Below are 21,265 nucleotides of genomic sequence, written 5' to 3'. Positions count from 1 at the left end.
GATTGAACAAACAGAGCAGCAGAGAAGGCAGCTCTTTTTCTCTGGCTCCCTCCCTCTCAGTCCCCACCTCTCCCTCCCTTCCGCAGGCATCGCAGTGGAGACCTCGGGAGCGCAGAGCCCAGTTCACCAGGCTAGAAGCTAGGGGCCTGCCATGGCATCCCCAAGGCCTCTACTGACGCTAGCCCTGCTGGCGTGGGTTGTTCTGGCTGACCAAGGTGCAAGAGGGTATTGGTGGCCATTTGGGCTAATGAAGGGTGGGCAAGGGTGGTCTGGGCTTGGCCATGCCAGCTGACACCTCCTCCCCACAGAGTCCTGCAAGGGCCGCTGCACAGAGGGCTTCACTGCTGACAGGAAGTGTCAGTGCGATGAGCTCTGCTCTTACTACCAGAGCTGCTGCGAGGACTACGTGGCCGAGTGCAAACCCCAAGGTGCGTCCAGAGGGGCTGGGTGGGCCTGGGGTCCCCTCTGCAGCTGGACACTCACCACCACCCACTCTGCCCGCAGTGACTCGTGGGGATGTATTCACTCTGCCAGAAGATGAGTACGGGGCCTTTGACTACTCTGAGGGGACTAGAGAAGGCGACCTCACAGAGCCCGAGAGCACCACCCTGAGCCCTGGCCCGCAGACCCAGCCTGAAGAGGCTCCTGCCCAGGTACCTATTCTGATCGTTGAGGAAGAGGCTCCAGGACCTGGGCAGGAGACCTCAGGGCCCGAGACGCATGATGAAGACATCCCTGAGTCCCCAGCAGAGGAGGAGCTATGCAGTGGGAAGCCCTTTGACGCCTTCACTGACCTCAAGAATGGCTCCCTCTTTGCCTTCCGAGGTGACTCCAGGGGCATGTCTTGAGGGGTAGGGGTCTGCCCCCCAAACATCCCCTCCCTCACATGGCCTTCTGCACTCTAGGGCAGTACTGTTATGAGCTGGATGAAGAGGCAGTGAGGCCTGGATACCCCAAGCTTATCCGAGATGTCTGGGGCGTTGAGGGCCCCATTGATGCTGCCTTCACCCGCATCAACTGTCAGGGGAAGACCTACCTCTTCAAGGTACCAGGCCCAGGGGCTGTGGGTCAGGGTCAAGGGTATCTAGGCAGGGGTGGAGGGCTGCTGTGCCCAGGACTAGGGTGGGCAAGAAGGCTGGATCTCAGCCTGTGGTCCCTGACTGGGGCTCTTGAGGACAGGGAAGCCCAGGGCTCCAGGTCCTGAGCGACAAGCCTAGAATTGGGACTGCTGCCCAGCCAGCTACCTCCTCACTCCCTCCTCCTTCTCTACTCCTTAGGGTAACCAATACTGGCGCTTTGAGGATGGTGTCCTGGACCCAGATTTCCCCCGCAACATCTCTGAAGGCTTCAAGGGCATTCCGGACAACGTGGATGCAGCCTTGGCTCTCCCTGCTCATAGCTACAATGGCCGGGAGCGGGTCTACTTCTTCAAGGGTACTGAGTGGGTGGGAGAAAGAGCAGGCAGTGGGGCAGTCTCGGTTTGCCTCCACACTCCTCTAGGGGCAGGGTCAAATTAGGCTCACCCCCTGCCAGGAGCTCCTATCTTCAGCAGCCTTGGGACTGGCTTTCCAGCCTTGCTCACACGTCTCCCTTCTTCCCCCAATCCCACTTCCCCGCTCAGGGAGACAGTACTGGGAGTATGAGTTCCAGCAGCAGCCCAGTCAGGAGGAGTGTGAAGACAGCTCCCTGTCTGCCGTGTTTGAACACTTTGCCCTGCTGCAGAGGGACAGCTGGGAGAGCCTCTTTGAGCTTCTCTTCTGGAGCAGACCCTCTGGTATGGAGGGAGGGCAAGTCTCACTTTCTCCTCCTGGGACCCTCCGGGGAGGGGCAGGGCACAGCTGGCCAGAGGGGACTGTGATTGCAGAGCTGTGGATCAAAAGCTGTTTGCTCAGGCCAGACTTTGTTTCTGTTGACCTTTGGGGGGAGGTCCACCTGGACCCCACACATTGGACTTTGCCTAGCACAGCCAAGGGTACAGCTGGCAGGAGGAGGGGCTGTGGCTGAGGCAGGTGGGGAGGGATGTAGGGGAGGAAGGCCAGGAGAAAGAGCACTGAACAGGGAGTCAGAGGGCCCGGGTGCTGTGCTCTGCCACAAGCTTGCTGTTTTTGGGCAAGTCACAGCCCACTGGTGGGCACCAGATCAACTCGACAGGTCCCCAAGGCTCTCAGTAACCCATCCCCTGCCACAGGTGGTGCTGGACAGCCCCGGTTCATCAGCCAGGACTGGCCCGGTGTGCCCACGCAGGTGGATGCGGCCATGGCCGGCCGCATCTACATCTCAGGCTCAGCTCCCCGATCCTGGGCTAAGAAACCCAAGTCCAAGAGGCGCAACCGTAAGCGCTACCGTTCACGCCGTAACCGTCACCGTGGCCGAGGCCGCAGCCAGAACCCCCACCGGCAATCCCGTTCAACCTGGCCTTCCTGGTTCTCCAGTGAGGAGAGCGGCCTGGGCACCTACAACTATGACTACGACATGGACTGGCTTGTGCCTGCCACCTGCGAGCCCATCCAAAGTGTTTACTTCTTCTCACGAGGTGGGAGTCTCTGCCATCCTTGTAGCTGCTCTAGCTGGGTCTTCCCCGATGTCCCTGCTCCCCGTGGGCTGAACATGGCCCTTGGGTGGTGACTCCAGAAAGCCAGGGCAGGAGTCCTTAGCTGCATTTTGGATGTTCACTTACCCTTCCAGGGGAGACCCACGTCTTCCTTCTCAGGGCAGGATTGGGCAGGGCCAGGCTGGGTCTCACACACCCTCTCCTGACCTCTCTTCCAGACAAGTACTACCGAGTCAACCTTCGCACACGGCGAGTGGACACTGTGAGCCCTCCTTACCCACGCTCCATCGCCCAGTACTGGCTGGGCTGCTCAGTTTCTGGCCACCAGTAGGAATCTGAGCCCACACAGCTGGGCCCTCCACTGCTTCTTCATCAACCTCTTCTTCCCGGCCCAATAAAGATCCCTTGACCCTGAGTTTAAGACCACTGTCCTGACTGGGGTGGACAGGCAGGAGACAAGGATTTCCTTGGGGAAAGGAGGGAAGGCTGGACTGTCATGATGTCTTGAGGGAGGAGAGCCTCCTTGTGTCCAGTCCATGTTGGGCTCAGGCCCTGTGAACCCAAAAAGCTCTGGGGTGGGGAGGGCCTCATGAATGCTAGCCTTCCTCCTGAGCTAAGCAGCCCCTACCAACCCACCAACATTAGCAGGAGCTCGAACCCCACTGATGATGACAGCAGCTACCAAGTGCCCCTCCCAGCCCTGGGCTTGCTTTGCTTCTTGGAGTTGATTAGGGTCTTGGAGGAGAGAGAAGGGGCAGACAGGGTGGGCTTCTGGTTTAGCTTTTCTGCCCATCGTGAGCCTGCAATGTGGTTAGCCTAGGGAACTGGTGTGCTCCCCCAAACCTACCCCGGAAGTTAGGAGAGGGAAGGGCAAGAACTCAAAGGAAATTCAAATGCACCCTCTTCTCTTAGAAAAGTGGCTCAGAAGACTTACGAGGATGAATACTCCGTAAAAACAAACATCTTCCTTAGAATGCCTCCACTGTACCCATGGAACCTCCTGATTCTAGGTTCCTGGACTCCAAGAAGCCCAGCTGGGCTTTCAAGGGGCCACAGAGACAGGCTGGATGCAGACGGATCTCTAAAGCAGACCCGAGGGCAAGCTGGTGGTGACATCTGCTTCCCAGCCCTGCTGAGGGTGGGGTGACAGCAGCTCACCTGCCATCGCCCTGTCATCCTCCTCATCCTGCCCAGCCTCACCAGCCCAGCCTCCAGCAGTGGCACAGGACCCCACCTACTCTCCCCCAAAGGCAGCCAGCACCAGGGCACTGAGGGCTCCAGAAGGGGCAGGGGAAGCACTGGGAGCATTAGGGAGAGGGCTTTTTCTGGCTTCCTGGAAGGAGTCCTGGGAAGATTTTCACAAAGTACAGGATTTCAGACACAGACTGCCAGAGTTTGCGGTATGAGGAGGGGGCTCGGACCAGCTTCCTTTACGAAGCCCTGGAGGAGCAGGGGCCGCAAAAGTTTTGCCCCACCCCTACCCCCACAAGCCCCAACACTGCCCTTGGCCTTCCCTCTCTCCTCTGGGACCGCTCCATTCCCCTCACAATGGACATGAAACCTCTCCCCTCCTGGAGGCGGGGCCAGCCGTCTGAGCAGATAAAACCCCAGCAGGGGTGTGGTGTGGGCACAGCCTTGGCATGGCCTTCTGGCTCCTCATTCTCTGCCAGCTCCATGGCCAGCCCTGTGGATGCATCCTCAACCGGTGATCTGGTGGGGAAAGGGTGGGCAGGGGGAGAATGTGGGGAAGGTGTGATGGGGGAAGATGGAAGCCAGGGAGCGGACGAGGGGCTTCAAGGTCTGCTGGGGGTTTTGAGGCTGGGATGGAGGCTCTCGCAGGGAGTCCTGGATTGACTCCTACCCTGGCCCACAGGCCATGCCAGTGGGTTGGGCTCCCACCGGAGAAAGCGGACCACTTTCAGTAGAGGGCAGCTGCTGGAGTTGGAGCGGGTGTTTGCAGCATGGCCCTACCCTGACATCGGCACCCGTGAGCACCTGGCTCGGGTCACCTGCCTTCCTGAGGCCAAGATACAGGTGAGCAGCGACCCCCTCTCAGGGTGGGGGTACCCTCACACAGTCCCTTTTCTCTGGGTATCCTGCCTCCAGGTTTTGCTTTCCTGTAGCTGGGGAAGGGGGTGCTGGAGCTAGAAGAGATTCCTTTTTCCCTTATCAGGTGTGGTTCCAGAACCGCCGGGCCAAGAGAATCAAGAATAGGAAGGCAGGAGGCCTAAGCCCCAGGCCTGAGCACACCCAGAGAGCCCGTTCTCTTCCAGACACCTTCCAGCAGGCCCGGGAGCCCCTAACACTAGGCCAGCTTCCGCCCTCCAACAGCACACCTCAGTGTGCCTCTATGTGTCGACATGCCTCCTGCCCAGCTCCTGGCTCGGGTCCAGGGCAGGGCTGGCCAGGGGCTAAAGCTGTAACCCCATGGGGGCCAGCTGGGGCTTCTGGGGTCCACCTCTCTTCAGAGCGAGCCACTCCCCAGACCTCACTGGGCAGCTTATCTGACCTCATCTATGCCTCCGCCATCGTCACCAACCTGGACCACTCCTAATCAAAGTCCAGAACTCGCGAGACCACTCCTCTGGCTCTGCAGCCCACCTTGCCCCTTAGGATTGAATACATCAGAAGTAGATTCCCTGTCCCTCCTTTTACACAAGGGAGCTCTCTTACTGGAATGAAGTCTAGCTCAGGCATCCCTCCCCTCTACTGTCCTCTAGGCCAGCCCGGAGTCACCAGGGCCCAGCTCCTACTACCCAGCACCCTACCCCTGGAGCCTATGCCCACTGCCATGGCAAGAGGAACCTTCAGAGAGATGAGGTAAGGGCCAGGTTTTCCACCTCTCAGGAGCCAGGCCTGGCCCCCAGTTCTTCTCACCCTGGCTGACAACACCTCCTGCCTCCAAAGAATGAGCAGCCACCCCTCACTTTCAGGCCACTAGCTAACTAACTGCTAAGTGAGTTAGGTGAGGAGAGCGCTGAAACTAATCCCAGACTGCTGGGAACCAGGGCCCCTCTTCTGACCTACCACCACCTGGACAAATTAATCAGAACCACGGATCTGAAGAGGAAGTGATATTAAAGTAATAAAAACAGAAGCCTGGGGCTTATGTTCATTTAATTTTCACAAAGATCAGATTGGCTGCCCTCTGACCTGAGGCTGTGGAGACAACCTGACAGATTTAGCAGGGGGTGGGGGTGTGCACGCTGCCGACACTGGGTTTTCATATCACCGTCATCTGTAATACCAACTAATCTCCAAATAAAACCCAAACTCTATACCTTAATCTGGATTGTTGTGTGCTGCAAATGAATGGGGACAAGCGCTGTTTGCTTTTGAAATGTATCTCCATCACCTAATCCCTAAATAGGGCCATGTTCCACACAGATCCCAGGTGGGAGGCATTACCCAGGCTTCTACTAGGATTAGTTAGAGGGACAGTTCATCGAAGGGCTTAGGCTCTGGCTGAAGACCCTAGGGAGATGGGAGGCTCTGCTGGCACCTTCTGCTCCTGCTCCCATGGCTTCCGGGATGCTCCAGCTGCCTCCACTTCTGGAGCTGCTCTGCTCCAGAAAAGCACGGAGTTTGCAATTAGTCTGGGCTGGATTCAAATCCTGGCTCTATGTAACCTTGCAACTCTCTGAAAGTCTATGAGCCTGCAAAATGGGGGCTGATAATACTTGTCTTCTCTCCATTTTGGGAATGAGAAGCAATAATGTTAAGTGAAGGGCTTCATGTGGTGTGACACACTATAAAAGCTCTCAATTCAACCGAGCTGCCTTCCTTCTCCATACTGCAGGCTAGGAGAAACTGGGAGGACCCCAAACTTCTTGTTCCTCCAGCCTCCTGCCAAGCACTCCTCTTTCGCCCTGGGTTCAGACTGTGCTGGAGAAAAGTATGGGGTGGTGAGAGATGGAGGAAGTGGCTGAGAGCAGAGAGAGTCTCTTCTCTGTGACGAGAACTGGACAGGCCACCTGATTGCTATCTCCAACTCTGCCCCTGCACATGGACAAACACTTTGCACGGTGAAGATTTCCTTGGCAGGAACTAGGTCTTCTTCCTCTTGATCTCTAGAAGCTAGCACAGTACTTGGCTCAAAAAGGAGCTCTCAGTAAGTGTTCAAGGCCACAGAAGCCTGTTGACTTGTGAGGAGGGGCTTGGGATAAGATAAGGACCCCATTCTAGTGAAAGGGGGTGTAATGTGTGTGTGTGTGTAATGACCCCAATCTCAGTGTGAGAAGACGCCCTGGGTTAGAAGCCCTTTGAAGGGGCCTGCTCTTTATCTAACATTTGCAAGCCTTCCCACCTTCCAATCCAGGTATCTGGGCGGGGGGAGGGGGAGTGGATGCTGAAGGCTACTTGGCCCACAGGCTACTTGGCCCACAGAGTTTAGCACAGGTATAGCCATGAATCTCCACAAACATTCAGTGTAGCTTTTAAACTCAGTCTTAAGTGCTCTGAGTTGCTAGAAATGTTATAAAATGCCACCTGCACTTTTTCTCACAGTTGACACTTCTTTCAACCAACAACAGAAATTCTAAGACTTCTCAACAAAGTCATCTACGGTGGAACAGAAGAAACGAAACCTTCCCTCTCTCTCATGTACTGCCTGGGGAAGTTCAGACTGGTTACGTATCAAAAAGAAACCAGGGGCGCCTGGGGCTCAGTCGTTAAGCGTCTGCCTTCAGCTCAGGGCGTGATCCCAGCGTTCTGGGATAGAGCCCCACATCGGGCTCCTCCGCTGGGAACCTGCTTCTTCCTCTCCCACTCCCCCTGCTTGTGTTCCCTCTCTCACTGGCTGTCTCTCTGTCAAATAAATAAATAAAATCTTAAAAAAAAAAAGTTAAAAAAAAAAACAACCAGCAAGCACTATAGAGCAAATGTCTACTGAACCAGCGAGCGTGTAATTTCTGTTTAAAAAAAAAAAAAGATTTATTTATTTTAAAGACAGAAAGAAAGTGAGCAGGGGGAGAGGGCAGAGGGGGAAAGGGAGGGAGGGAGGGGAGAGAGAGAGAGAGAGAGAGAGGGAGAGAGACTCAAGCAGACTCCCCGCTGAGCTCGGAGCCTGATGTGGGGCTCAATCTCACAACCCATGAGATCATGAGCTGAAGCAAAATCACGAGTTGGACACTTAACTGACTGAGCCACCCAGGTGCCCGAGTGTGTAATTTCTAAGAACAAAAGAGTACCCTGGGGGGAAAAAAGAGCACAGGAGCTCATAGTGTGAGCAAATGGAAAGGATTGTATCATTAGGAACAGACCCTGAACAATTATCAGAACTACGGAATCTTCAAGCTTCTGTGTTGCCACAAGATTTGAATTAAGAATATAGTAGACATAATAGATATTTATTGGATAAATAACTATTACTGACAGTTTTTAAGTACCTTTACACAGATTCTATCAGTATACCACTAATCTAAGTTCTTGAAAGGTTAACATTACATGGGGACTTCAAAACAGCCTAGCAGTCTTTGACTCCATTTAACAGAGGAAGCACCACAGCTGGTCATCTGATCTCTCTCAGCCTCAGTTTTGTCTTCGGGAAAAGGGGCCTAAAGCTGTTTCCTCTTCCAACCTCCAGCATTGTTATGAAGACCAAAAATAATCACGCAAAGCCATTATTCAACTGTGTACATTTACAAACTATTTTCTGCACTCCCCCAAACCCAGACATTTTAAGAACCTACATAAAATATCCTCCGTTAGGCTTATGTACAATAACGTGCATACGTATTCATAATGTTATGTGTGTGCTTACTCATATCCACATACATGGCTGACTCTGGAAACAGTCCCTATTTACAAAGAACGCCTCCCTTTATTAGCTGAGACAATCCACAGTAGGCATACTCTTCCCACCAATACACACAAAGCACAAGAGATTTTCGATTAAAAGCAGACATACTGTTTTGTCATCTGAATTGTTTTCATTTTTGGAGGCAGAGCAAAGGGTGATGGAAAGGTGGGAAGTTTAAGGAGGGCTGGTGAGTGGTGGAAACAGGCAGAAGCATACAGAAAATGTGAAAAAGGCAAGCAGAGGATGAAGACCGAAACTGAGATTCCGGAAAGGTAGCTGCCTAGCTCCCCATTTCACCATCCTGTACCAACCTGTCTTTCTCTTATTTGATGTCCTGTGATCAGTTCCTCTTCTGACACAAACTGGCTTCTAGAAAGGGAATCCTTTGTGTTTTTTGGAAGTTACTGATTTAAATTACAGGTCTGCATCACGGATAGTGTGGAGCAAGGGTGACCGTCGACTTGTGCACTTGGGGAAGTTCAAGGCAGTATGGTCTACTTCTGAGAAGACCTGGATTCTATTTACTCCTGATGGAGAAAAACCCAGCCCTAGCACTGCCCACTTGGACTAGAGAAGGCAGACGGGCACTGGGTTCAGGAGAAGGAACTGAAAGACCAGTTCTTTTCAGTTGTTGTCTGACTCTCCTTTACTGCCCCTCTGGAAATTGATAGAGGATTGGGCTCTAGCAGGAACAGCAAGTGGTCTTGGCTTGGCCCTCTGACTAACCAGAGTAGCGGACAAAGCGCCTGACAGGTTGACTGAGAGTCAGTGATTGGCAGCTGGGAGCCTGCAGTCTCCCAAAACCCGCTCCAGGCTTTGATGATGAATCATCAGTTAGAGCTCTCCCAACTCGCCTTCCATCGCCCGCACCATGACATACAGCTCGGCCAGGCCCACCACAGAGGCCACGATCAATGCAGCTAGTACCCGCTGGGGAGAGAGAGAACCAGGCTTAGGGGATGCAGGTCAGCATCCAGCTCTGCGGCCTCCAGCACCTCTAGTAAAGATGGGAGGAGTGGGGAGAAGGGAGGAAAACCCAGCCCATAAGTTGGGGGGAAGGGAAGAAAATCGGATCTGGATTCTCTTGAGGTTATTATGCACTCCCATGACTGCTGGACAGCTCAAATGCTCCTCCTGTTTACTACATAAATATTTGTTTAACTCCTAACTTGTTCAAGGCACCTTCACATACGTCCTCTCTCTCCCACCAGCACTCCCACTTGGGGCACCTGCCCTGCCCAGTGTCTACTTACTGAGGCCATTTCTGTGAAGATATATTGGCTTCCAAGATAAGTGCAGACGAAGGCAGCTGCCACCGTGACAATAAAGTTGAAGATGGTGATGACCAGAGCTTTCACTGACCTCACTTTGGGGAAGAACCCAGGGAAGAAACCTTTAGGTCAGCACCCTCCATGAAGCCCTCTTATCTCAGGGCTGTCTCCCCCATCAACTGGGGTTCCCTCAAACGGCAAGCCTGAATAGCTCAGGCTTAAACCCAGAGCACTGGGGTGGAAAGAAGTCCCACGACCAACCCCTCCCAGGGAGAGGCTTTAGCAATACGATTTCCCAGTACCTCACCTTGCTTTCCCAGGTCACTAAGAGTCCCACCATGCCTTGAATCCTGGGAAAAAGAAAACACAAAGGATTCCAAATGGAAGCAGCCCAGGGAGTATCCATTTGTCAATCTGGGCTCCGTTTTCTTTATTTCCCAACACATTAACTCTGCCTTCTCCATGGATTCTGTTGTCGGGGACGAGCTGGATTTTTTTTCTGAACCACAGATCAAGCATTTCAGAGAAAGGACGTAGGTTCCCAGTACCCATCTACTCCTCTCTTGCTCCAGGATGGTAGCATACCACAGAACAACAGGGAGCCCTGTCAGAAGAAAGGCTCTAAGGCTTATCTCCACCTACACAACTTTTAAGAAGCAGTCACCATCTGTGCCCAGAGTCTCAGTAAATGATTTGGGAATTATATTAGGTTTGTATGCGGCACAGAGCTTCTATGGTCCCTGACTAGTATAAAAACCAAGCTTCCACGATGTTGTTTTCCCTCTGTACCTTTTCCCAGCATAGGGCTCTGATTTCAGGAGCTACTCTGTCCTTGTACCGAAGAGCAGGCCCTTACCTTACAGGTGACGTTGTATGTGATCCGCTTATATTCCTCATTGGCCAGCTGTATCTTAATCTTCTCCAAACGCGCAACTAGCTCTGGGTTCTGAGGCAGAAAAATAAGAAAGATATCCCCAGCTTGCTAGAAAGCCATGTCGCAATCATTGGTTTCAGGGCAAAGCAGTGCTAAGGGTGCCAAGAGACCCACGTAGTAGTTCAGCCTTGGAAATTTTTTTTTTTTGGATCTGTTTTCCAAGCTCCCTTTCCAAGGGAGGACAATATCTGGTTCCCCCACCCCAGCTCTCAAGGATTTAAAAAACAATTTTTGAGCCCAAACGTTGATTCATAAATCTGAGTAAGTCCAATTCAGCGAACATCCACTCTCACAAATATATCCCTTACATACCCGGGGAGGCTTCACAACCTCTGGGAGATAGATTTCACTGCCTTCTAGGAGCTCATGAAGGTATAGTGTGGAACCTAGGAAGAAAAGATTTTTACAAACATAATGATGCATAGAACTGAGGTTGAAGGATTAAGATCAGAAAAGTGGCCCTTCTCTTTTTTCCTACCAAAATAAAATATGGCCATCCCTATTTCCATTCATCTTCAAGATCATTTTCAATTGAGAAGAATCGAGGACAACTCCACATAAATATCTCTTAGTGCACATTGATGACTGTCAGTTCTCAATTATCTTGCCAATGTCACAGCTAACAAGTAATCCACTTAATTTGCCTTTAGATTAAGTCAGGCTGTGGCCACAACAGAACTGCCCTAAATAGGTTTAAGTCACAGTGATGCTAAATACTCAGTGAACAGTGTATTAGATGATCTCTAAGGTACTTTTTAGTTCTAATAGTTCTAGTAGTTGAGCAGTCTACCCTTTGTACTTCTGGGTAGACTATGCTAATTCTTTTTTTTTTTTTAATATTTTATTTATTTATTTGACAGAAATAGAGACAGCCAGCGAGAGAGGGAACACAAGCAGGGAGAGTGTGAGAGGAAGAAGCAGGCTCATAGCGGAGGAGCCTGATGTGGGGCTCGATCCCGTAACGCCAGGATCACGCCCTGAGCCGAAGGCAGACGCTTAACCACTGTGCCACCCAGGCGCCCCAGACTATGCTAATTCTGACAAAAGACCTTACAAGCCAGTGTGTCCTAGTTCCTCCCTTTACAGTTAAGGGAACTGAGACCCAAGGAAGAGAAACGACTTCTCCAAGGGGAGTTTGTGGCACAGCTAGGACTAGAACTCAGATGCTACTCCCAGTCCAGGTCTTTCAACACAGCTTTCCATCATCTTATGTGGGGGAAAAAAAAAAGAAAGAAAGAGAGAAAGAAAGAAAAAGAAAGAATAGAAAGAAAGAAAGAAAGAAAGCATCAGATGGAAAGAAATCCAGATTCCCAAACAGATAAAGCTCACTATTCTAAGTTGTTTTCTAAGGTGGCTTAAAAGGAAGAAACTGAACTTGTGCGGAGGTACTGGTTTAGAACTGGACTTCCTCAAAGGTCAGGCGACCCTAAGTGGGCCTGGTAGTGAAGAGGAGACTCTCAAGAGAGCAGAAATTGCACACGTAAATTTTGTCACCCACGAGAAATCCCCATGGAACCTGTTAAGGGAGTGGTTTGTCCTACAGTTTATGAGGTGACGCTTGGGTTGGCTAGATGTCCGTTTCCCGGGTGAAAGAGAGTGATGGATTTTTCCCCCTCACAACGATGCTAGAAGTGGGAAAAGACTCAGGAGGGAAAAAACTCTGGAAAAAGACAGGCGAGTCCGGGCTGGAGACTGGGGCTCACCCCTCTCTCTCAGGTACTGATGCAGATCTCGGATCAGGCGGAAGGAAACCAGGCGCGCGGAGCCACTGGGAAAATCACTGTCCTTGTGTTTTTTCCCCAGTGCGGCTTCAAGTTCTGCCCGCAGCTTCCGGGGCAACTTCTCTGGTTCCAGCTCCCCACCGGGGCCCAAAGCGCGAACCAGCCGCTCGCCCGCCAGCAAACAAGACGCCATGTCTAGCGGACTACGGTCAGGTGACCGGGGGCCGGGACTTCCGCCCATCGCGCACCGGAAGTAGCTTTGGAGTTCGAGGGGCGGATGAGGCGGGGCAGAGGACCAAGGGGGCGGGGACGCGGCGCGGGGCAGTGTGGGGCGGGGGCAGAACGCCTCCGGCCGCGGTTTGGGCCCAGTGTCAGCAGCCGAGCAGGCGCTCGGGCGGGACATGGCGGGCTGTGTGGCCCGGCGGGCCTTGGCCGTGGGCAGCCGCTGGTGGTCCCGCTCGCTAACCGGGGCCCGAGGGCCGAGGTCGCTCTGTGCGGCGGGTGGAACTGGGGCCTTCCCACCAGCGGCGACCACGACGACGCGGAGGCACCTCTCGTCCCGGTGAGGGACGGAGCGCGGGGCCGTACGTGGAGCCCAGGGAGCGTGTTCCGGCCAGCGAGGAGGCCAGGAGGCCGGGCCGGCCGAGGGTGATTGGAGTTCGACCCGGGAGAGGGTCCCGGCCGGGAGCCGACCTGCCCTGCCTGGGATGTGTGCCAGGAACAGAGAAGGGAGCGCGGCCCAGAGCCCTGGGTTACGCAGGACTGGCTCTGAGGGGGAGCTAGTAACTCTTCCGGAGAGAATCCTACCTCCCGGAGAGAATCCTACCTCCCCAAAACGGGGATCTCGACCGCTGTTGTTAGTGGGCAGCCTTTTAATTAAGCCCTAGGGCTCTTGACTTGAACCCCCAGCCCCGCATTGGGATACAGCCTCCCTCAGAAAGATGCTCGGAGTGGGAAACAGGACTCTTGAGAGTGAGACCCGCGTGGGTTCCGGGTTTCAGCGTGACCTTGGGGAGACTGGTTCTTTCTGTGTGACTTGGGGAGGGGGCTTGAGGCCATGGGGAATGGTGTGAGCATTGTCTCTATTGATGGGACAGGTCAAATTGGGGCTGGAAGATCAAGTGAGAGGAAGCATAAGGTTCACATCTCCAAAATACTAAGAATAGCAGACCTTCGAATTAGAAGGACCCCTAGAAAGAGCAACCCTGTCCAGAGAGACCACTGAGAGAACTGACCTTTTTGTGGCAGAAATTAGACACTGGTATTGGGGAGAGATGATAAGTATTTGCAGTTTAAGACCGCTGTGAAATGTGATGTGAATCTGAACAAAAACCAGATTGAGAGACTACTAGGTGCAATGCAGGGAGTGCAGTAGGACGTCTGGAGATGATGGCTAAGCCGTTCGAGGGCAGGGTGAAGGCTGCAGTTTCGGGGGGTAGACAGAGATGGAATTAGAACAAATATTTCACACACTCGGCTCCGAGGGGGAACACGGCTAATCAGACACAGGCATTGCTCCCAGGGAACCTACAGTCTCTAGTGGAGATAAGACAGGGGAGCAGATAACAGAAATGCAAGGTGGGAAAGGCGGTTACAATGCTGTGGGAGGTCAGGAGGGTAGGTCAGGGAAGAAACAGAGGCAAGGGGTACAAATAAACAGTGCGAAGGCATTATATGAGCAATGCTGAGAGTGAAGAGAGAAAAAGTGATCTGGGAGCACTCAGACATAACAGAAACTGAGGCAGGGCCTGTGGCTGGGCCTCATAGGGGGAAAGGCAGAATCTGGAGTGGTGGTTTGCGAGGACACTTACCTGCTTCACCTGCCCCACTGCTTCGACCCTTCTCTGCTGTCACTGCCTGGCCCCTCAATCTCCTAGTAGCTTTTCTAATGGGACAGGTACCAATACCTTCTCAGCTTTTCAGTTGCTTGTTCTTTTCCTTCCTAATCAGAAACCGACCAGAGGGCAAAGTTTTGGAGACGGTTGGTGTATTCGAGGTGCCAAAACAGAATGGAAAATATGAGACCGGGCAGGTGAGTGCTGGACTGGGCCATCTTTCATTTTCAAGGTGTGCCCTCCTGAAAGGGTCAGTTTTGGTCCCTGAATGTTACGGTTTTCTGCCTTGGTGTTTAGTGCTGGACCAGAATCACAAATTTTTAAAGATGGGTTTCTGTTTTCCTGGATGTGAATCCTTTCCATGGTCAGTGGGTTCCCTTTCCAAGTTAGCGTGGACAGAGATAGTTTGAACCAAAGTGAGGAGAGGGCCAGGTTGTTGAAGAGTCCTGTAATTTAGTGGAAGGTGGGAAGCCAGTGGAGGGAGCTTTCAGAAAAGCAAACCTTTGGGGGCACCTGGGAGGCTCAGAAAGTTAAGCGGCTGACTCTTGGTTTTGGCTCAGGTCATGATCTCAGGGTCCTGGGATCGAGCCCCGCGTCTGGCTCCATCCTGGGTGTGGAGCCTGCTTAAGATTCTCTCTCTCCCTCTCCCTTCCTCCCTCTCTAAAGAAAAAAAAAAAAAAAGAAGAGCAAACCTTTGGTACTCTGTCATAGTTGAACTGATTGCAGTGTAATATAAGCTGTGGGTGTGAGGCTCTTGTTTTCGTATCAGCTTTGTGCAGATCCACTGAGATAGATTTAGGCCCCTTGTAAGTACGGACTTTTTGTTTATTCAACTTCCCACTCCCTTGTTCTTGTATGCCTGCAGCGGACCAGGCGGTGTACATTGGGCTTGAATCAGAAAGCAGTGCCTTCGTCTAGAGAGGAATTATGACGGGGTCAGTGGCTAAGCACTGTGCTGAGTGGAGGGGAGGTCAGGGAAGTCTTCCTAGAGCTCTAAGTGACGGTCTAAAGGATCAGCAAAAGTCAGCTGGGTGAAGAGGGGGTAAGAGTGTTCCAAAGCTGGTGGGAGTGGATCATAGAGTTCAAGAGAAAGATCAGCAGGACCTCATGCTGGGGTTGCAGTATCGGTGCTGCTTAGTGGTCTGAGTCCCACCTGGAAGGACTTGTGGACTGCACACTCACTGAGGCTCTTTCCTCCCAGCTCTTCCTTCATAGTGTTTTTGGCTACCGAGGTGTCGTCCTGTTTCCCTGGCAGGCCAGACTATATGACCGGGATGTGGCTTCTGCCGCTCCAGAAAAGTAAGTACCCCTGTCACTGTGCCTCGCGGTACCCTTGGGAGGAGGCCTGACTCATGGCTGACATACGTAACTGGGGTCCCAGGGGGGAGTTCAACATCCTCCTGGGCCATCGGAACAGTCCCAGAGTACTTCCCGGACACCATGGAGACAAAAGTGCTGAGTGCCAGGGACAGTCTTAAGCCAGAGGGTCCCTTCAGGCCTCCCCAGGGTGCTTTCCCAAGCTGATCTCTATTTGCATTACAAGTAGCCCAGAAGGCGTGGAGGGACTAATTTTCTTGATTTTTTGACGTTCAGTTAGAATCTTTCTTCCAATCTCTTATCACTAGAGTACATAAAAAAAAAAAAAAAGGCCTAGTTCCATTAAGTCATAGACAGCCCCAGGGATGTGAGAAGAGTAAGGTACTCAGGGCTCCAGGGATGGAACCAGCAATTTGATTTTCTCAGCATGGTCCCCTTCTTCCAAGAAGCAGCCAGAGAGTAAGACGAGTGGTGACTCTGTGCCACGGGTCCTCCACGTTCGCTCGTCGGCCTCTGGGGAGGGGCCGGGCCCGGGTGTTGCTGAGCAGGTGCCCAGCTTATGCCAAGGCCCCCTCAGATCGGGCATTAACTAGTCTGTTTAGGTAAGGAGATGGTAGGGAGCTAGGGCAGGCACCGCCTCTGTTTCTCTTGGGGTCATCTTGGGCTTCTTCTACCCTCTAGGGCAGAGAATCCTGCCGGTCATGGCTCTAAGGAGGTGAAAGGCAAAACTCACACTTACTATCAGGTGCTGATTGATGCCCGAGACTGTCCACATATAGTAAGTAAGCAAGGCGGCTGGGCCTGGGGTTTCTCTCCATGGGAAAGGCCTGAACCTGGTGGGGACAGAGGGAGGGAGAAGGGTCAAAGAGAGCCCAGATTAGCACTGGGCCCCAAGTTCTCAGGCCTGGATAGTGACTAAGAAAATCTCTGACTCGCTTCTTGCCTTAGTCTCAGAGATCTCAGACAGAAGCTGTGACTTTCTTGGCTAACCATGATGACAGCCGGGCCCTCTATGCCATCCCAGGTGAGTAGCGAGCATCTGAATATGCCTGTTGATGAGAGGTCTGGTGTGTCTCAGTGAGCAGATTCTCATGCTTTTCTGATGTCCTTTAATCTGCTAGGAGGGATGATAGGAGCCGAGAACGATGGTACCAGGCTCGTCCCACTTTGCGACAAGGCCAGGCATTGTTTCTCCTCAGCCTCGTTCTTCGCTTTTCCTGTGTGAGCTTCTGTTTCTTTTCCCTTTCTGTGCCAGGCCTGGACTATGTCAGCCATGAAGACATCCTCCCATATACCTCCACTGATCAGGTTCCCATCCAGCATGAGCTATTTGAAAGATTTCTTCTGTATGACCAGACAAAAGGTGAGCTCTCTCAAGAAGGGAAGCTGGAATGGGAGGGTCCTTCTTCAAAGACAGTATCACGCAAGTGGCTTCAAAGCTGTGTACCCACAGCCTTATTCAGCTTCCCGTTAGCTGTGTCAGGCGGATGGCTGTTAGCTCTTTCCGATGGATAGGAACCTGCGGCTCAGGGATGAGGAGGAGGAGCTCAAGGTTGCTAGTGAGTGGCAAGGTCAAGGTTACGGTAGGGTTTGAAGACCTGGGCTCCTCATTCCCAGCCCATTTCTCTTCCCAGGATGTCCCATAACTCTTCGGGGCTTATTCTTGGAGGCCTCGTGCCTTCTTCCAGCCTGTGCTTTTGCTGCAGGTTTGGGTGCCTTGTACCTGGGCCAGCACTCGCAAGAGTTTTCTTGGAGGGACAGTTGGAGAACGCCCAGGACTCTGGCCTGGACTAACTAGTCATCTCTTGCCCCAGCACCCCCTTTTGTGGCCCGGGAGACGCTTCGGGCCTGGCAAGAGAAGAATCACCCCTGGCTGGAGCTCTCTGATGTCCATCGGGAAACAACTGAGAACATTCGCGTCACCGTCATCCCCTTCTACATGGGCATGAGGGTATGTGCCTGGCCTGGGCCCCTTCCCTCAGGGGTGGGTCCCCACGTTTTTTTGTGGTATCCCCAGGGTGACTGTGGAGTAGGTTCCACATTTAAACCATGTGCCTAGTGGTCCTGGTTCCAAGTGCTGCATGTATTGGGTGGACTCCTAGAGCGGCGAGGCCCTCCGGTTCTGGGACGGGGTCCTCTAGGCTGACTCTTCCTTCCATTCTGGTTCAAAGGCTTTCTGTTTATGAGGAACACACACGGACTTGTTTGAATCAGTAGAGGCTGATGTTCACACTTTGTATGCATCAGTCAGATGTTTAATGAGCTATCTCTTGCCTGGCTGTGAGCCTCAAATAGACATGAAACCCTGTTCCTGCCTTTCAGGAGCTCATGATAGTGGGAGAGGTTAGCGTAGAGCACCTCAAGTGTTGTCATAGCATTGGGCTATGGAAGGGCAGAGGAGGAGAGCAGTGGCCTGGGCCAGCAGTGATTGCAGGGGTGGGGGCAGCAGCTGGCTGGAAGACTGGTGAGAAATGGAAGGGCCTTGTGGCTGACTTCCGTTGGCACCCAGCTCTGTTGGTAGTCTTGACAGGATGAGGAGGACGGAGGCCAGGGATGGGGTCAGGAGAGGCTGCCTCCTTTGGGCTTGTTGGCCGTGGTCCAGTCACCATCCCACAGACACTTGTGGCATTGTTCTGTCTCTGCAACCTTCCTGGAATACACCTACTCAGTTGGAGAGCTGTTGATTGGAACAGACTTGGTCCTGCCCGCTGGGACTTAAATTCTTTGTTTTTTCCCCCAGGAAGCCCAGAATTCCCATGTCTACTGGGTGAGTGTGTGCCTGGGGGGGTGGGTTGGGAAGGGGCGAAGTTTGCCTCTGGTGGGAGGGGCCTGTGCACTGCAGGTGTCCCTCTTTGTTGCTTCTGCTGGCCTGGAATTGCGGGTGGGCTAGCCTGAGGTCTGTTTTTCTCAGCTGTGAACTCTCTCCTCCACCCCCCACAGTGGCGCTACTGTATCCGCTTAGAGAACCTCGACAGTGATGTGGTGCAGCTCCGGGAGCGACACTGGAGGATATTCAGTTTATCCGGCACCTTGGAGACAGTGCGAGGCCGAGGCGTGGTGGGAAGGGTGAGCATCATAAGGCCAGTAATGGCCAGTTTCTGGTCCTTCCCAGCAGCCCTAGGGGCTGAGTGCCTGCTCTCCTCTCCTTTGTGGCTAGGGACAGAGGCTAGTGTGTGAATGCCTTGGGCTGTTTTGGGTGACACCTTACAACAGCCCCGTGAGATAGGTTTCTTACAGCCTGATTCACAGATGAAGAGAGAGGTCGCAAAGTGAGTAACTGGTCCACGGTCCCGTTTCTGGCAGTGGCAGGACCTGGATCCGAATCCAAGGGAGTCTGACATCAAAGCTTGTGTAGAGTTCCTGTTGCCAGCACAGAGCCTTATTAAAAGTATGAATTTGATGGGGCACCTCGGTGGCTCAGTCGGTTAAGTGGCTTCCTTTGGCTCGGGTCATGGTCCCAGGGTCCTGGGATCGAGCCCCGCATCAGGCTCCTTGCTCAGCAGGGAGCCTGCTTTTCCCTCTGCCTCCTGCTCCCCCTGCTTGTGCTCTCTCTCTCTCTGACAAATAAATAAAATCTTAAAAAAAAAAAAAAAATAGGAATTTGAGTGCCCTTCAGTGGGGCTCCTCCCCCCACCTGCCCCAACCACCGCTTCTGGTTGTCCTTTCTCTGCCTCCTTACATAGCTGCCTCTGCTGGGCCACAGAGAGCTCATTTTGCAAGTCCTGCACTACCCCACCCTGTCCCCTGAGAAATAAAGTCACGAGAAGTGGCCAGGGGCCACATTTAACATGTACATCAGCAGGGCCCGGGGAAGCAGGGTGGGATACTGAGTGAGAACGGGGCTTTGGAGTGAGATCGTCTGTGGCTTTGAATGTCAGCTGTGTGTTGTTTGCTCACCACATAACTTCGGGCCAGTTTAGCCAAAAGTCTCAGTTTCTTCCTGATAGAAGGGGCCACACCTATTACCTTGTAATTACCAGGACGTTCGCACCTAGGCACTGAGTGAATGGACTCTGAGAGGGCTATTTACAGAGGAGGTCCTATGCCCGGCATCTTTGCCCAGTGGCCTCAGATGTTGCGTCTGAGGCTCTCTTTCCCAGAATCAGAATGAAAGGCCCGGGTCAGTGGCTGTGCTGTGGGAGGTGGTACTGGCAGGCAGTCCTCGTGGGAGGCCGAAGGGGGCATCCTCCCGATGAACTGGCAGTCAGTGCGTGGCCCTGGGGTATGGGGAGCTGGCCTGGCCTTAGCGATTTTGCCTGAACCCTTACAGGAACCCGTGTTATCCAAGGAGCAGCCCGCATTCCAGTATAGCAGCCACGTCTCCCTGCAGGCCTCCAGCGGGCACATGTGGTGAGTGAGCACGTGCTGGGCCGGGGGCACCTCAGCTCCGAAAATCGAGAGCTCGTAGTTTGCCATTCATTCTGGGCCAGGGTAAATCTTGAGATGGAGCCTTATCTGCTCTTCATTGTTGTGTGGGACTTGTCTGATTTTTTTGGACTGTTTTCTAGTTTCTGTGATTTCATGGACCGAGAGAGGTCTGGGGGTTCGAATACTGCGCTGAGTTCCCACGTAGTTGGTTTTCCCCGGGTAGTTCACTCCTTAACCTGAAAGTCCGGTTGGGTAGCTTATGCAGTGTGCATCCAAGGGCCAGAATCAGGGCAGCCGTGTTTCTTCTTTTCTAGGGCCAGGAAGGGCTCTTGGGTTTCTGGACCGGTGTTATCCTGACATGAGCCAGGCTGAAGAGAGCCCATCCTGCCTCATCCTGCTGTGTTCAGCTCTGGAGCTGAGGGCCTAGGGCTCTCAAGATCCTCAGTAGGGCCTCAGCCCTCACTCCCTCTAACCTAGCTTCTCTCTGACCCACAGGGGCACGTTCCGCTTCGAGAGGCCTGATGGCTCCCACTTCGATGTCCGGATCCCTCCCTTCTCCCTGGAAAGCAATAAAGATGAGAAGACGCCACCCTCAGGCCTTCACTGGTAGGCCAGCTAAGGCCTGAGCGCCTAGGCTCGGCCCCTGAAGAACAGCTCTCATCCCACAATTGCTGCAGAACTCTTTCTCCACTATGGGCCACAGTGGATCTCTTTATCGTTTGCACCATTTGATTGTGGGGTTCTTTTTTGGTGGGTGAGTGTAATCGTTTTCTCCAGAAGACCTGTGTAGGAGTCCTCCAAGGCTGGCCTCCCCCGTGAGCCCTGGCTACACTGTGTTCCAGTAAACCTTTCCACCAGGAAATCTGTGTTCAGCTGCCACAGGCCTGGGGTTTCCTGGCCTGTCACACAGGTTGTTTGGAATATGAGGTTTGGTCAATAAACCAGTGCACACTTGGCCACCCTCGCCATTTCTGTCCCCGGGGTCTCAGGCTCCCTTTTTGACGCAGTGGGGGCCCTTGGTTGCTGTCCTCGCTACCTTTCCAGGAAACTGCCCCCATCTACTGGAGTATGTATCTGTTTCTCTCCTGAGGTTGGGGCTAGGCTGGACGTCTCCCAGGGTCACTGTGCCTCTCAGCCAGTGGGGTGGGGGCTAGACTGGACTCTTGTTTTTTCTTTACCGCCTGCCAAGTGCTCAGCAGGAGGCCAGGTCAGGCTCGGCCTTCAGCATTGGCCACCCATTCACATCATTGGCCTCCTTGGGCCTGGGAAGGAGTGAGGCAAGCCATGCGAGTTCCCTGGAATAATAGGCCTGCCAGCCATGAGCCTGTATCTGTCAGGTCTTTCCAGACCGCCAATGCAGAAACTCAGCCGAGGACTTTAGGTACATATGCATGGGGACTGAGCCAAGCCGCTTTCTGAGCTGCTTGCAGATCTCCAAGAACCAGAGATGAAATATGCTGCATTTCCC

General features: G+C 53.2%; 4 protein-coding genes across 4 annotated transcripts; 3 read left to right on the top strand and 1 right to left on the bottom strand.

The window, feature by feature from the left end:
* The first annotated feature begins 2 nt into the window (after window positions 1–2).
* Window positions 3–2,966, top strand: VTN (vitronectin). The gene is made up of 8 exons (XM_045773214.2): window positions 3–215; window positions 309–428; window positions 505–825; window positions 906–1,045; window positions 1,278–1,434; window positions 1,622–1,774; window positions 2,189–2,533; window positions 2,770–2,966. Exons 1-8 carry the CDS (start codon window positions 152–154, stop codon window positions 2,880–2,882), a joined length of 1,413 nt encoding a protein of 470 aa, XP_045629170.1. The 5' UTR covers window positions 3–151; the 3' UTR covers window positions 2,883–2,966.
* A 1,133-nt stretch (window positions 2,967–4,099) lies between these two features.
* SEBOX (SEBOX homeobox) lies at window positions 4,100–5,105 on the top strand. The gene is made up of 3 exons (XM_045773628.2): window positions 4,100–4,256; window positions 4,425–4,585; window positions 4,725–5,105. Exons 1-3 carry the CDS (start codon window positions 4,100–4,102, stop codon window positions 5,103–5,105), a joined length of 699 nt encoding a protein of 232 aa, XP_045629584.1.
* Window positions 5,106–7,878: 2,773 nt separating this feature from the next.
* VMA12 (vacuolar ATPase assembly factor VMA12) lies at window positions 7,879–12,508 on the bottom strand. The gene is made up of 6 exons (XM_045773495.2): window positions 12,260–12,508; window positions 10,869–10,942; window positions 10,479–10,568; window positions 9,930–9,972; window positions 9,605–9,717; window positions 7,879–9,281 (listed from the first exon to the last, which is right to left on the bottom strand). Exons 1-6 carry the CDS (start codon window positions 12,468–12,470, stop codon window positions 9,186–9,188), a joined length of 627 nt encoding a protein of 208 aa, XP_045629451.1. The 5' UTR covers window positions 12,471–12,508; the 3' UTR covers window positions 7,879–9,185.
* An 82-nt stretch (window positions 12,509–12,590) lies between these two features.
* Window positions 12,591–20,753, top strand: POLDIP2 (DNA polymerase delta interacting protein 2). The gene is made up of 11 exons (XM_045773249.2): window positions 12,591–12,839; window positions 14,228–14,309; window positions 15,314–15,411; window positions 16,111–16,207; window positions 16,378–16,453; window positions 16,685–16,792; window positions 17,244–17,380; window positions 18,170–18,196; window positions 18,370–18,495; window positions 19,700–19,779; window positions 20,293–20,753. Exons 1-11 carry the CDS (start codon window positions 12,679–12,681, stop codon window positions 20,405–20,407), a joined length of 1,107 nt encoding a protein of 368 aa, XP_045629205.1. The 5' UTR covers window positions 12,591–12,678; the 3' UTR covers window positions 20,408–20,753.
* The last annotated feature ends 512 nt before the right edge of the window (window positions 20,754–21,265 follow it).

Source organism: Ursus americanus, chromosome 23 (genome assembly GCF_024610735.1).
Source record: "Ursus americanus isolate L20-20 chromosome 23, mUrsAme1.1.p, whole genome shotgun sequence".
NCBI lineage: Eukaryota > Metazoa > Chordata > Mammalia > Carnivora > Ursidae > Ursus > Ursus americanus.
The sequence above is the reverse complement of the archived record's forward strand: the minus strand, read 5'-3'. Positions and strand labels throughout refer to the sequence as shown.